At 41.5% G+C, this 16,341-nt stretch overlaps 1 protein-coding gene across 3 annotated transcripts in view; it reads right to left on the bottom strand.

Moving 5' to 3' along the window:
- glcci1a (glucocorticoid induced 1a) overlaps positions 1–15,931 on the bottom strand; it is a 251,424-nt gene extending 235,493 nt beyond the window's left edge. Inside the window, exons 1-3 of one of the 3 annotated variants that reach the window (XM_085988360.1) lie at positions 15,772–15,931; positions 15,108–15,523; positions 2,468–2,619 (exon numbers count right to left, since the gene is read on the bottom strand). In XM_085988360.1, the coding sequence (XP_085844486.1) occupies positions 2,468–2,619; positions 15,108–15,513 (558 nt within the window). In that variant the 5' untranslated portion in view covers positions 15,514–15,523; positions 15,772–15,931. Of the gene's footprint in view, positions 1–2,467; positions 2,620–15,107 lie in introns of all 3 variants that reach the window. The other 2 variants (XM_085988362.1, XM_085988361.1) reach the window with 2 other exon arrangements.
- Between the last annotated feature and the right edge of the window lie 410 nt (positions 15,932–16,341).

Here is a 16,341-nt window from a genome sequence, read left to right as displayed (position 1 = left end):
GTTTCCATGGATAAGCCAAATCTCCAGAATAAGCAATGCATACATCACGTGATTCTTATGGACCATTCGGACAACTGACTAAACATACTACTGATTTAATACTACTCAACACCATAAATTAACATGTAGATGTAATTAAGGAATTACTGAAGGGGTTTTCAAATAAGTTTTCAATATATTTGTGTTGATTGAGTTGAGGGATGTTGTGAAAGAGAGCAATCTTTTACTTATGGCCACATGCAGAGCAAAGCTCCCTGTATCCTGCCACAAAAATGCAATTGACCATTACTTTAGAAAAGAACTTAACTCTCCACTCCACCAGTGCAAATTGCATTTTCCGCAAACCCATCCTTATGAACTGTAAATGTGCTAATATGCGAGTGGTTTTCTGAAAAAAATAACCTCAACAGAAAATGTGCTGCGACTGCCCAAACTTACTTTACTCACAACCCGTAGTCAGCGAGATGAGACCCTCATTTCATCAATCTGGATTAGATTCAAACCCAGCCCCCAGAAGTGAAACAACAGCATGGTAATCCACTTTATCACAAAATCCCCCATACTCTAGACATTATACGGTAAAATTTATCAACAAAAAACACAGTTTGAAATGTTAACATAGATCAATCTAAAAGTTCATAAGACTTATTATCCTTTTCAAATCACCCAGAAAAACATTGGATAGCATGGTTCAAAATACGTCATACATCAGCCACAATTTTACTTTTACTTTAGACACGCATCCATGCAAGGAAGACCACCAGCAGCACTGCAGAAATAACCTCATTTAACACTTTTCAGACAGCTATCCAGTGACGCACTTGTTGAAATACATTCAAACAATGGAATTTTCCCAGCCGGATTTAACTTTAACCATTAAAAAAATTTACAAGAAAATTGTTCTTTGTAACTAGAATCTTTCAACCAAACCCCTGTTGGCATTGACTTGCATATGATCAATCAGCTCCTATAGCAAGCTAGACATTTACAGTTCCTCACCTGTAACCAAGCAGAAATCCAATTCAAAGGGTGAAATCTACAAGTTGTCAATTTCACTTACAAATCACAGCCTCAATTGTTAACAGTATAAACCAGGTCTGGGAGATCATATTTTCCTGCATCTAAATACCCTCACAATTTACCACGGTCAAAGGCCCTGAAAATCCAATGGGTGTTGATGGGGCATCAGCATTAGTGTCAGGGTGAGCCAGCTCAGTACATCCACTACTGACCTCAGAAATGTTCCCGGGGTGTTGGATAGAGCTCCCTTTATTTTAATACCACTGGCGGGTTCTACACCACCAAGGATGCATCTAGTTTGTTTATCTTCACTCACAGGCCACAAATTGCGGCACAACCTGATCTGGTGGTGGAGTGGAGTTTCAGGTATCCCACAGAAATAACTGCAGTGAAATAGTTTAATTTTTCTTCAGGGCTCCAGACCACAATCCCAGCCTGAACCTGCAGGTGAAGTCAGTTTCTGCCATTGGGCATGACTGATTCTGGTAGGCACCACCAGCAGTGAAACACTGGGTCCATAGGAGGGTTGAGAAAACAGGAACTCTCAATATACTACCCCCCACCACCGCCTCAAACCCTCCTGCATCAGTGGCCTTGTTTGGCTCTCTGTTGCAAGAGCAAGGAGAAACATCAAGCATTACATTACTCAGCTATATCATGCTGCAGCAGATATGCAATCTGTTGCTTTCTTGGACATGGCAACAATATAACAGCCTAGTCTCTATTAAGGTGCAGGCTCTTGATATAATTAGGCAACTGGGGAAAGGTGTGTTGGCAGTGGGCTATCATGAGAAATAGGAATGTAGGTCAGAAGTGCTACAAACAGGAGGGGACACAAAAAAATTACACATAGATTAAAAACTATATACTAAAACTAGATTAAAATTAAACTTCAAACAAGAATTACAGCACACTAGGCCCCATAATTAAGGACTGGAAAACCAAAGCCACTGATGACTTCAGCTCACAACCCATCGACGTGGAACCTCCATAAAACCATATCTTACTCCTATACACAATATAGCAATTCTTGGTTCCTATGGAAACAATGCTACCATGTTAGACATGATGCGTGTCCACGACAGACATTACTTAATAACAGTAATCGTGCCTGACATTTTGACTCCTTGTTCTCTAATGATCAGAAGATAATGATAATGACAGCAATTCTGGTCCATTGACTGAGAAAGCGGCGTTACCACTGGCACATCCTTCAGCAATCTAGAACTTCCCTAAACTCTGTGAGAACAGCAGCAAGAGCTGAACAGATGATTTTTAAACAACAAAAAAAATCAACATTCAAGATGTGTTTCAAGGACTAAGCATAAGGCCAATTAATGATGGAGCAAGTATTTCAAAAGAAAGATGAATGGTGGTTATGCACTGACCAAGGTCACAAAATATGATATATTACAATAAAACCCCAAATCACAATTTTGCTCTTTACCTGTGTAGATTTGTCTTTCATAGACGATGGGTAGTGTACATGGGGATCACGTGGCCACTGTCCTGTGAGATAAGGTCCTGTTATGGTGTCTAGAGATGAGGTGCGCCGGATGGTATTTGAGGTTCTCATCTGTTGAGATTTGGACCTTTCAACTGTGGAAAATGAAGGAGCAGTATATATTACACAGCTCTTATCCTGTTGATCAAATGATCTCTCTCAGAAGGGAATACAAATCCACTATAAAACTATGTTTGGAAAAAAAACACTTCACGTACACATTAAACATACTTAAGAACATTTGGCCTATCAAGCATGCTGCACAATATTAAATGCACTGTGCACAAACAGATACTTTGTGGTTGCCATTTCATGGCGTCAAGGCTTCATCGCCACATTGGGTGCACCTTTATTTAAAAGATTTTATTGCATCTCTTCCTCCTATCTTTCTTCTCCACAGGCACCCACACCATTTTTAAGATTGGATAAAATAAGATACATGGCTGAACAACATAAGAACATAAGTAGGAGCAGGAGTAGGCCATACGGCCCCTCGGGCCTGCTCCGCCATTCAATAGGATCATGGCTGATCCAAATCTAGACGCACGTCCACTTCCCTGCCCTCACCCCGTAACCCCTAATTCCCTTATCTGCTAGGAAACTGTCCATCTCCATTTTAAATTTATTTAATGTTGCAGCTTCCACAGCTCTCTGGGGTAGCAAATTCCATAGATTTACTACCCTGAGTGAAGAAGTTTCTCCTCATCTCAGTTTTGAAAGGGCAGCCTCTTATTCTAAGATTATGCCCCCTAGTTCAAGTCTCACCCATCAGTGGAAACATCCTCACTGCATCCACCCGATCAAGCCCCCTCACAATCTTATATGTTTCGATAAGATCGCCTCTCATTCTTCTGAACTCCAATGAGTAGAGTCCCAACCTACTCAAGCTTTCCTCATACATCAACCCCCTCATCTCCGGAATCAACCGAGTGAACCTTCTCTGAACCGCCTCGAGAGCAAGTATATCTTTTCTTAAATATGGAAACCAAAACTGCGCGCAGTATTCCAGGTGTGGCCTCACCAATACCCTGTATAACTGCAGCAAGACTTCCCTGTTTTTATACTCCATCCCCCTTGCAATAAAAGCCAAGATTCCATTGGCCTTCCTGATCACCTGCTGCACCTGCACACTAACTTTTTGTGTTTCATGCACCAGGACCCCCAGATCCCTTTGTACTGTAGCACTTTGCAGTTTCTCTCCATTTAGATAATAACTTGCTCTTTGATTTTTTCTGCCAAAGTGCATAACCTCTCACTTTCCAACATTATATTGCATCTGCCAAATCTCTGCCCACTCACTTAGCCTGTCTATGTCCTTTTGCAGGTTTTTTATGTCCTCCTCACTCATTGCTTTCCCTCCCATCTTTGTATCGTCAGCAAACTTGGATATGTTGCACTCGGTCCCTTCCTCCAAATCGTTAATATAGATTGTAAAGAGTTGGGGTCCCAGCACTGACCCCTGCGGAACACCACTAGTTACTGATTGCCAGCCCGAGAATGAACCATTTATCCCAACTCTGTTTTCTGTTAGATAGCCAATCTTCCACCCATGCCAGTATATTACCCCCAATCCCGTGATTTCTTATCTTGATCAGTAATCTTGTGTGTGGAACCTTGTCAAATGCCTTTTGGAAGTCCAAATACACTACATCCACTGGTTCCCCTTTATCCACCCTGTATGTTACATCCTCAAAGAATTCGAGCAAATTTGTCAAACATGACTTCCCCTTCGTAAAACCATGCTGACTCTGTCCTATTAAATTATGTTTATCCAAATGCTCTGTTACGGTTTCCTTAATAATGGACTCCAACATTTTGCCAACCACAGATGTTAGGCTAACTGGTCTATAGTTTCCAGCTTTTTGTCTACTTCCCTTCTTAAATAAGGGTGTTACATTAGCAGTTTTCCAATCTGCCGGGACCTTTCCTGAGTCCAGGGAGTTCTGGAAAATAATCACCAATGCATCCACAATCCCTACCACCACTTCTCTCACGACCCTAGGATGTAGGCCATCAGGTCCAGGGGATTTATCTGCCTTAAGTCCCATTATTTTACTGAGTACCATCTCCTTAGTGATTTTAATCATGTTTAGCTCCTCCCCCCCCCCAATTGTCCAGTGTTGGGATATTTTGAGTGTCCTCTACTGTAAAGACTGATACAAAATATTTGTTCAGCGTCTTTGCCATCTCCATGTTCCCCACCACTAGTTTCCCAGTCCCATCCTCTAAGGGACCAACGTTCACTTTAGCCACCCTTTTTCTTTTTATATAGCTGTAGAAACTCCTGCTATCTGTTTTTATATTTTTTGTTAGTTTACTTTCATAATCTATCTTCCCTTTCTTAATTAATCTTTTAGTTATTGTTTGCTGGCTTTTAAATGCTTCCCAATCTTCTATCCTCCCACTAGATTTGGCTACTTTATATGCCCTTGTTTTCAGTCGGATACTATCCTTTATTACTTTACTAAGCCACGGATGGCTGTCTTTTCTTTTATGCCCCTTTTTCCTCAGTGGAATATATTTATCTTGAAAGATATGAAATATCTCCTTGAATGTAGACCACTGCTCTTGTACCATCTTACACTTTAATCTGTTTTCCCAGTCCACTTTAGTCAATTCTACTCTCATACCTTCATAGTCTCCTTTATTTAAGCTCAGTACGCTGGTTTGAGATCCAACTCTCTCATCCTCAAACTGAATGTGGTGACATTCTGGTCCCATAAGCATTCCCTCCCACAACCTCGCCTTTCACGACTGCTAGATGCATTCTAACACAATCCTCCAAATTAAATATTCAGAATAATTACAACTTTCTCTTTCACCACCAGGAACTCCAACTAACACTATTTGTTCCTTCAGCTATTCCATGACTGGCCAACAAGTGGTACTCTTCTGCAAAGTGAGACGTGTCCTGCAAGCTCTTCCTACATCCTAGGGTCAGCGCTCCATAGCAGTCTGACTAGAGAGTTTGTAAAAGCTACTTGATTTGAATGCCAGTCAAATTAGCGACTCCCAAAGAGTCATAAATTAAAACACACCAGTTACCCAGGCCTAGTTTTTTTTTAAAAATTTTTTATATTGTTTCTCAATTCAGTCAGGTACTATGCATCATGCAGCAACAATAGATTCAAATTTATGGTTCACCTTGTGTGAAAATTTGTGTTTACAAATGTCATTCATTGTTCAGAAATTGAAAGCAAAACTTTTCTGTTCTGACATTTATGAACAAAGATCTCTTCAAAAAGACTTACAATACATTGGTACTTTGAATAGGCAGAGTAAATATAAACTAAGGGCACAACAACTATTTGATTAATCAACTAGAACTGCTATTGATAAACGGTTTTGGCTACCAGGCCTTCTACACAAGATTATATCTCCACTGTGCTACAGGAAAGAAGTCCTCAGGCATGTTGACATGAATTAATGAGACTGTGCTTTCCATTCAATGGGGAGTGAGGGGCACAAACTTTCAAAGCAGCCCCCGGTAGCGTTTTTAATCAGTTCACGTGGCTACTGCTGTATAGCTCATTCAGTGAGTCTTCTATACAGCAATAACCAGTGTCGTTAACCTCTGCAAATAGAAATGCACCTCAGCTCTGCCTTGCATTGAACTATGTGAGAACTGCCGTTACAATCTGGACAAAATCACTGACAAAGTCATAAGAACGTATCTCACTGAGAAAGTTTAATCAATAATGGTTCACATTATGGAGTTGCCATAAGAGAAACCTGTGGACTCACTCATTTTAACCATAACCAATGCAGAGTAACTGGTAACATAGTAACTACAAAACTCTATGCCACTCAGTCTGTCTCCCCACCCCCAGCAAACATTATTCAGATGTTAATGGACATAATCTTTAAGGATTACACTGTTAGCATCCAGAGTAGACAAATACAGTATTGACATTACTTCCATCATGTTAGCTCGTGACGCTGCCAGCAGTAGGCCTCACACGGCAGGACAGCACATTCACACATGGCTGGAGATCATTTCACAAAGCAAAACAAAGAAGCAAAACTCATGTGGTGCATTGTTGCTCCAGTGCATTTTGCCATGGGATGGTGGTTCTAATGGCACAGCCAGGAATAGGGATCAAACAACTGGGCAGCACATTCAGACAAAGCTAGGGATCGTTTCACAGAGTAAAAATCAAAGATAAAAGTCATGTGGCGCATTACTGCTTCAATATTACGTGCGCTGAAGGGAAGGAAATGGCTTCATATCCACAGCCTTCCACATGGTAAGTTGCCACTCTGAACTATGCCATCAGGGAGACTCAGCAGGAAGGCAAACACGATATGATTTGGAGGGAGGGAAGGAAGGAGAGAAAAAGAGGCAAAAGAAACTAAAACAAGTCATCCCAAGCAGCTCTTACATCTCCACCTATCAGCCAGAAAGGTAATGATAGTGGCACAGGTTTGGCAGCCGACTGCCTGCTCACCCTTTTGAATAAGCAATGTTTATTAGCAGCAACCTAAAAAAGGAAATTGTTGAATAGGATATAAAAACAGAAATTGTGTGTGTTTTTTCCCCCAATCAGAAATTGAATGATTTCCTCGCTCATCAATCCCCTCCATTATTGCAAAGGGGGGCACAATAGTCCAGTCCATAGAAATCTCCATGGATGCAGTTAATCCTGTTCCTTTGTTAGTCCACATATACAAGGAATATGGGAACACTTCCATCCCACAAAAAACAGTTTGATGTTTCTTGCCCAAATCAAATGATAATCAAAAACATCACCATGGAAATTCTTAGTGTAAATGCCAGTTAAGACTGGAATCTGAATTAGCAGAGTCGAATGCTCTAGGATATAACTACTGAACATTTTTAAACAAAAGAGAATGATCCATTAATAATCACTAAGATTATACTGCAAAACAAAACTGGCTGCAAGGTTAAGTACATCATACACCAAGTCCAGAGATCAGATTGCAATATTTATACACAAATAAAGTGTGGAAATTTAATGTTGTGAAAAGTGCCATACATTTTAAATTATACTAGTGACATTGCAAAAAGAATTCCATTCAAACTTAAAGTTTTCAATGTTTAACAGATTGAAATGATGTAAAATCAGAGGACTCAAAGCTGAAATGGTTGTGCATTTAATTTCCAGTCAGGTGGTGACAGGTTTGAGCCCAGAGCTATACGTCACTAACTCGGTTTCATGAGTTCACGACTGGGCAGCTACATTAAATGGAGCACACACAGCAAAGAATTATTTCATCTTGGTTACCAATTGGAACACTAGGTAGGAAAGTTTGATTTTTACAGTAAAGTGCACCTACTGTTGATTGTGAAGAGGGATGTCTGTGGAACCATTTGGTCATGGTATGACTACTACACTCAATACTACCCTGCATCTTGAGATCTCACACAAAAGGATCAATTAAATAGCCCTAGCCGTGATATTATTAATTTATCATTCTCTTTTGTTTAATAATGTTCTCAGTAGTTATATCCTAGAGCATTGGACTCAGCTAATTCAGATTCCAGGCTTAACTGGCATTTACACTAAGAATTTCCATGGGTGCGTTGTGCAGAAGTCCGTTGCCCAACAGTCTGAATAATCCCACCAGCAGAAAGAATTTACACAGTGGTGAGCAGTGTCCAAACAATGTAGTATAAAATTAATATAAATTTGTTTTTCACACTATTTTTTTAAAACTGTTTTAGCACTAGATGCACAAATAATTAGGGTATTGATAGTCACTACATTGAGAAGGAAGAACAGGAAAACTGTAACTAATTGGTCATGGTATGGCTAACTGCACTCAATACAGTACTAGGCTGCGTCTTGAAATTTCACACAAAAGGATAATTGAAATAGCCCTAGCTGTGATATTTGACCAAAGTTATAGTCCCACACTGCACGCAGAGACCACAAAGTGCATAATATGACCAAAGCATAGTCCAATATGGTAGAATAATAGGAGTTTTGCACGTCAGCAGCACAATCTTAAATCTGTTTATGTCTTTTTTTTTTTAAAGTCTTTTACAGTCCTCCTCATTGTATACCAAACCTCCTACTTGGTGGAGATTTAGCAAACAGTAAGGAGAACTATAAAAGACTTCAGGAAAACAGACAGGTTAGCAGAATGGGCAAACAGGTGACGGATGCAATTTAATGTGGATAAGTGTGAAGTGAAGCATTGTGGGAGAAAAACCACAAGGACCTGGAGTATACACTTAATGGAAATATATTAAAGAATGTTGATGAGCAGAGAGACCTAGGGGTTCAAATACATAATTCCCTAAAAGTGAGGGTGCAGGTACATATGAACGGTAGTCGGCCATTCAGCCCCTCAAGCTTTTTTTAACATTCAATTAGATCATGGCAGATCTGTACCTAAACTTCATTTACCTGCCTTTTTTCCATATCCCTTGATATCCTTACCCATCAAAAATCTTATTAATCACAATCTTGAAAATGTCAATTGATCCAGCATCCACGGGTACAGATTAGCCTTAATCTAATGGAATGACAGAACAGGCTTGATGGGCTGAATGGCCTACTCCTTTTACTATGTTCCTATGTATCTGGACTCTCACTTTTAAGGAATTATGTATTCAAACTCCTAGGTGTCTGTTCATCCACATACTTCAGTGTATTTTCATTTAGTGTTTACTCCAATTCTTGTTTTTTTTATTTCCTCCCAAAATGGTTTACTTCACATTTTCACTATCCTTTGCATGAGGAAGTACTTCCTGATTTCACTCCTAAATGTTCCAGCTCTAATTTTAAGATTATGCTCTCTTGTTCTGGATTCCCCCACCAGAGGAAATAGTTTCCCTATATGTATCTTATCAAATGCCTCTACCATTTTAAACACCTCAATTAGGTCACCCCTCAACCTTCTAAACTCAATGGAGTACAAGCTAAGTTAATGTCACCTGTCCTCATATTTTAACCCTTTAGTCCTGATATAATTCTGGTGAATCTGTGCTGTACCCCTTCCAAGGCCAAGATAACTTTCCTGAGGTTTGGTACATAAAACCAAATGCAGTGCAAAGGCCAATGAAATTTTAGATTTTATAAATATGGGCATGGACTAGAAGAGCAATGATGTAATTATGAATGTATTCAAAACATTAGTTAGGCCACAGTTAGTGTACTGTACACAGTTTTGGCCACATAATTATAGAAAAGGACATTGAAGCCATAGAAAGCTTACAACATAGATTCACCAGGATGGGAAACTATAATTATGAGGAAGGACTCCAGATACCATGACTACTTCTACCAGAGCAGCAAAAGCTAAGAGGAGATTTAATAAAGATGTTTAAATAATGAAGGGTTTAATTGAGAGACGAGGGAAAAGACTATTTCCTCTAACTGGGGAGTCGGTGATAAGGGGCCATCAATTTAAAATCATCAAGAGAGTAAGGAGAAAGGTTATGAGAAATGTCTTTATACAGACAGCTGTTGGTCCTTGAAATGCTTGTCACTAGGAGTGGTTACGGCAGAGATCATTGCATGGTTTAGGGGAAGTTGGATAAATACTTGAAGCAGAGGACGATACAAGGCTCTGGGGAGAGAACAGGGCACTGGGATTAGTTTTAGATTGCTCTAGCAGAGAGCTGGAAAAGACAGGATGGGCCAATTGGTCTCTTTCAGTGCTGTAAACTTCTCTGGTTCTATCTACAAAACGGTCTGATTCAATGACAGTGTTAATGGTACTAAGCCAAACTATTACAGAGCAAAGCAATAATGATATATTGCCCCAGTAATTCAAAGGTCTGATTGTCACAAACTAGGATTTTTGTTTAGGAAAACTATCAAGACTATAAATCTATTGACCTGAATAGCAAAACATTTTTTTTCCCCCCACAAAAAAGCCACATTTGTTGCTAGAAATAACTGATACTTGACAAGCACCACTCTCAATTCCAGACTTATTAAAATATAATTAGGTATTTGATTTTTAATAAAGTTCCAAGATTGTATCACTGCATCAATCACATGTATTTTTTCCAACCATATCGTGCACTTATCAAAAAAGGGAATTTTAACAACAAAAGTTTAGCCCAAAAATAGATATTGTAATCCTGGACCGTCAATCTGCACATAAAAACGGGTCCCAATTCTAAACGCTTTATTTCAACCAGGCTCCAAACAAGGATTGCAAGATAAAAACAGGGAACCCGCATGGGTCCCAGCTATGCCTGCCTTTTCATGGGATATGTGGAACATTCTTTGTTCCAGTCCTACTCAGGCCCCCTCCCTCACCTCTTTTTCCGGTACATTGATGACCGTATCGGTGCTTTTTCCCGCTCTCGCCCTGAACTAGAAAATTTCATTCACTTTGCTTCCAATTTCCACCCTTCCCTCAGCTTCACATGGTCCATCTCTGACTCTTCCCTTCCCTTCCTCAACTTCTGTCTCCATCTCTGGGGATAGGCTATTGACAAACATTCACTACAAGCCCACTGACTCCCACAGCTACCTGGACTACACTTCCTCCCACCCCGCTTCCTGTAAGGACTCTATTCCATTCTCCCAGTTTCTCCGTCTCCACCACACCTGCTCCGACATGTCTTTTTTCCTCAACCGAGGATTTCCCTGTACTGTGGTTGACATGGCCCTTGACCATGTCTGTTCTATTTCCCGCACTTCTGCTCTCACCCCTTCCCCTCCCGAAACCACAATAGGGATCCTTGTCCTCACCTTTCACCCCACCAGCCTCCACATTCAGTGGATCATCCTCCGCCATCTCCAGAGTAATCCCACCACCAAACATCTTTCCCTTTCAGCATTCCAAAGGGACCACTCCTCTATCACCCCCAACACCCCTTCCCCCTGCACCTTCCCGTGCAAGCGCAGGAGATGCAACATATGCCCTTTTACCTCCACCCTTCCCACTGTCCAGGGCTCCAAACACTCCTTCCAGGTGAAACAGCGATTTACTTGTACTTCTTGCAATTTAGTATACTGTATTCGCTGCTCACGATGTGGTCTCCTCTATATTGGGGAGACCAAACGCAGATTGGGTGACCGCTTTGCGGAACACCTTTCAGTCCACAAGGATGACCCCGAGCTTCCGGTTGCCTGTCACTTTAATTCTCCGCTCCACTCCCACCTCACCGTCCTCAGCCTCTTACACTGTTCCAATGAAGCTCAACGCAAGCTCGAGGAACAGCACCTCATCTTTCGATTAGGCACTTTACAACCTTCTGGACTCAACAGAGAGTTCAACAATTTCAGACCATAACCTCTGCCCCATTCTTTTTTTCCTATTTATTTTATATTTTTTTCTCCCACCCACATGGCAGCTGTCTTTCATTCTGCCATTTACACTTCATCTAGAGCCATCTTTTGTTTCTTAACTTGTGCCATTATCATCTCCTTTTGCCTTGCACCATCTCAATGTCTCTTAATCTCTCATGCCTTCCATCCTTCCCTTTTGTTCTTTTCTCCCCACCCCCTGCCCTTGCTCAAAAATCTGTTCCATCTCCAGCTTTTTCCAGTTCTGACAAGGGTCATCGACCTGAAAGGTTAACTGTTTCTCTCTCCACAGACGCTGCCTGACCTGCTGAGTATTTCCAGCATTTTCTGATTTTATTTCAGATTTCCAGCATCCGCAGTATTTTGCTTTTGTAGAAGGATTGCAAGATCGTAGTCTCAAACCCTCCTCCAAACAAAAAATATCTGAAACACATCTGATGAAACAGCGATATTAGTGAAATATCTGGAATTGCATCCCCTCCCCCAAGAAACTCAATGAAGTTGCTCGAGGAAGTGCAACCCTCCTATAAAAACCAGGAATGAATGGGGGTTGTTGACATCCCTCGTAAGGGCAACAACCTTGCAATCCAATCTTCCAAACATGTTTTCTGTTTGCAATCAGATTTTTAAACAGTAGATGTTTTTCTCACGAATAAAACAGCCAATTAGTGAATGCCAATACCAAACAGATCCACGTAAGATACCTGAATCCGTCGCGCTATAGTCCAGCTCGTTCAAAGTCGTTTTAAAATGTTGGTGTTTTTTTTTAAAAAAACGCTGAGAGATTGGCACTCGCCTCCAGTCCACACACAAGGAAACCCATCTCCAGTCCCGCCTTCATCCACGGACTCCCGGCCCCGGTCAACGTGCTCACCGACCGAGTGACAGCCAGTTGGGGCTCCAGAAAGAAAATCACATCTTACATTTGCTAAAAATGTTTTCACATCAATGGAAAAATTTGCAGGATAGGGAACGATGGGTCGAACTGGGCATCCGTGCAAATTTCGCCCCGGTGGAATGTGTTTTGACTTTAAACGCACTAATTTGTATATTAAAAAAAACAATATTACTAAATGTGCACCAGTAATTTGCACAGGACGGCTGACGGCAACTAAAACTCGTCGACATATTTGGAGATGTCTGACGTGAGGACCTTTTTTGGAAGCAGTGGGATTATTGCATGCGGTCTCCGCAGAGAGAGAGAAGCATCAGATCAGGACCAACTAATGTAATGCCCGATTCGTGGAAACCAGGTCAGGCAGCAAACATGTTATGCAAACAGTAACCCACCGGCTTACTCTCCTTAAATCACATAATATCTGGCGGCCGGGGAGGGGAAGAAAGGGGCGATTCCAGTTAAGTGATCTTAATTTCCATTGATTCATGCAAAAATTGTTCAAGGTTTCAATTTTTATTAAAATGCAAATCGATAATTAAGCTTTTCTGAACAAATTCCACAAGTGCGTGCATTTCATGCAAGTTCGATGTTCCCTAGCTTTATAGTGAAGTTCCCATATTGCCCTTTGCTACGGCCCCCGAATGAATTAAAATGCCACAAGCCCTTGGTCCATGTGTTACTGTCTGAATGCCAAGTGCATTCGGCAGCTCTGCATAAAGCAGCCCATTCTCTGGCACTGAATGTGATTATCGCCCTTTAAAACATATTGTCCCCCAACTTAAATGCATATATTAGGAAGGCTGTAAGTGATTAAAATCGGATTTAGAGCCGCACGTCTGCACTGGGCAGAGACAGTTTTAATTCATTCATGTTTTTCTTCGCCTCTTCCTCTCTCCATGTTTTTTAATGATCTAAGTTTCTGCATCAGCGGGCGTGAACCTGGAGGGGGAGGTAAAATACTTAGCCAGAACCCCAGTAATCGTACCTTGGCTGCATTATTGCAGTTGGCTCGTAAACAACCTAAACGCCAGTGGGAAAAGGTGACATTTTAATCTGGTGGTCAAAGTAAATACCCAATACGATGAAACCTGACTTTAATCAAGTCTTGAACTGATGAACTGTGTACATAAAACATAGATAACCAGCGAATAACACCACGAGGACGTTTTTGCCTGCGGATACACAATCCAGTCTCAAGTTCAACTGTACACAAATGCGGGATATCAGCCATTTATGTTTGTAAGACGTGATTTTTTGCAAATATAAGCTTGTCATTCACGTTGCATTGATGCACACCTCAACATTCATAATGGTTATTGGGGTGTGTCTTATTTTAAATAAAAAGTATTGCTTTAGTTAACCTCATTAAATATCTAGTCTTGTGGCTGTTTTGAAGTAAAGCTTTTAGTAGAATCTCGGGAGAAAAACACTGCCGTTTATAGAAATATTGAAAAGACTACCAAACATGGAATGGTTAGAAAGGCAAACTCGCTCCCTGCTCCCTCCTTAGTTGTAGTGTTTCACGAGCAGATTTGGCCTTCAAATTGAGTTTTGCTTTAGATTAGCGTTTATCAGCTTGAGGGTGAAAGCGGAATCTGAAATGATGGATGCCACAACAAAACAATTGGAAACATATTAAAATGCTGCAAATTGTCATTCAGAATTTACATCAATGCATTTCGTGTCGTCGTTAGCATTTGCTGTGAATTACATTTTAGTAGTTTAAATGTAAAATACTGGCTCCTGTAATGTACAAGATAGATATATAGTTTAAACAGAGATGTAGGAAACTAACTGTTCACAAAGCCAAGAGCCGTTTTCACCTTTTGCCTGTTTGCGAGTTAATAAAAACTGTTAATATGTCTTTTATCGCCATTAATAAAACAATCTACCCTTACTTCATACATGGATATTCTGGAAAGCTGACATGATGTGGTAGATTAAGTCCCAGAAAAAAATAAATTCCCTTCTGGGTCTCTGCCTAGCCTGCACAAACAGACACAGGACCCTACATCATGTCGTTTAAATCCCTTTCTACATCAACAAAAACATCACCAACCCCTGCAGTTATCTTTTTTTGCACACACAGAAAATACACATAATTGCAGTCTCTTACCCCTTACGTATGAAACAATACCGAGCCCTGTCGTTGCAATGCTCCTGTGTAGCTTTACAAACTGCTGCATGGGTAGGTTTCTTTACCTACCTTTATTAATTGGGTGCAAAAACATCCCAGTTACTCTTTTCTGTTTTTAAAATGTCTAACCTCCATATATTTGTACTACAGTACGCTAGAAAAACACAAAGCCAACCTTTGTAAACAGATTTAAAGGGGGAAAGAAAACAGCAATAAATACCCTGACAAACAAGCGTTCAAATAATTGTATTGCTGTACTCTTTTAATTTAACTGTGATATTTACAGTCTGTCTCTCTGGCTTCCCTCTATACCTTTATAAACAGGAGAGCTGGGGCTCCTTCTCTCAGGTGAGCTCCGGCTGTCAGGAGACCGTCTGTGCCTCACGCGTCCGTCGGCGGCGACAGCTGCAGCCGGAGCCCAGAGTGAAGAGGTGGGCGAGGAGGTCGGGGAAAGTTTCTGTCCGTTGGAGGTGGTGGATGTGGCTGCTGTTGAGGTCGAGGTGGTTGCAGTTGCAGTTGCAGTTGATGCTGAAGAAGCCGTCGCTGCTGCTGCCGCCGCCGGTGAGCTGGTGCTGCAGGAGGAGGAGGAGCGGGTCGGGCTGTTATTGCCTTGTCTCAGCTGGAAGGGCACGGTGGCCCTTATGGGCTGCAGACGGTTCGAAGTCGGCGATCCATTGCGCCGCACTCTTTGAGACGCTTGTTGTGAGGAGGAGGACATGGTGAGATCCCTTTAATACAGGAGAGTTCTTTAAAATAATTATATAAAATATATCGTTTAAAAAAGCTGCAGAAATATCTTCACTCCGAACACACTGGGGATCCCAGGGCGCTCAAGAATATTTTGTTGCCGTTGGTTACTTTCCCAAATGGTGTTATTTTAAGAATGATTTTCCCCCCTCTCCCTTTCCTTTTGCCTGAATCGGTCCCGTTGCAGGCTGCTGCTCGTTAAAATGACTCTAATGAATCCCTGGCTTACTATCTCACACATTCGCGTTGCTGTCCTCAACCTAGCTCCAAAGAAATGACAAGCCAGCCTCAGCCAGGGAGCTGTGATTGACAACGTCCACACCAATCAGAGCCCAAGCTGCAGCTCTGACTGACAGCACCTTTCTCCAATAGCTGTGATTGGCACTGCTGTTGTCCAATCAGGGGGAAAGAGGATGGATCCACGCGACAGCCCAAACTCCTCATCCGATTGGTTGTTCGTGTGGTGTCGCACCCTTCCTGCTGTGATGGACAGCTCCATTCTCCAGCCAGTCTGAGCAAAAAGAAACAGTAGGGGCGGAGCTCTCGGCTCTCTTTCTATTGGCTATTCGAACAACACCTTTCCAGCAGTGTGTCTGTATGATTGACAAGGTGTTAATCCAATCACTTGTTCGGAGCGGAGCGCGTTCCTCGCGAACTCTCCGGGTTCAGAGTGCGGGCTTGTGACGCACCTGTGATTGGCATCTACACTGAACCTGTCCTTTCAGCAAAAGGTTTGTTTTGGGACTTGGGTTCTTCTTACTCATTGGTTGTAGTTTAGCTGATTACAGGAATATTTACA

The sequence above is a fragment of the Somniosus microcephalus genome, chromosome 5, assembly GCF_052327205.1.
Source record: "Somniosus microcephalus isolate GS21.2 chromosome 5, FLI_Smic_1.0, whole genome shotgun sequence".
Taxonomy (NCBI): Eukaryota; Metazoa; Chordata; class Chondrichthyes; order Squaliformes; family Somniosidae; genus Somniosus; species Somniosus microcephalus.
Note: the sequence above shows the minus strand (reverse complement) of the source record. Positions and strands in the feature narration are given on the sequence as shown.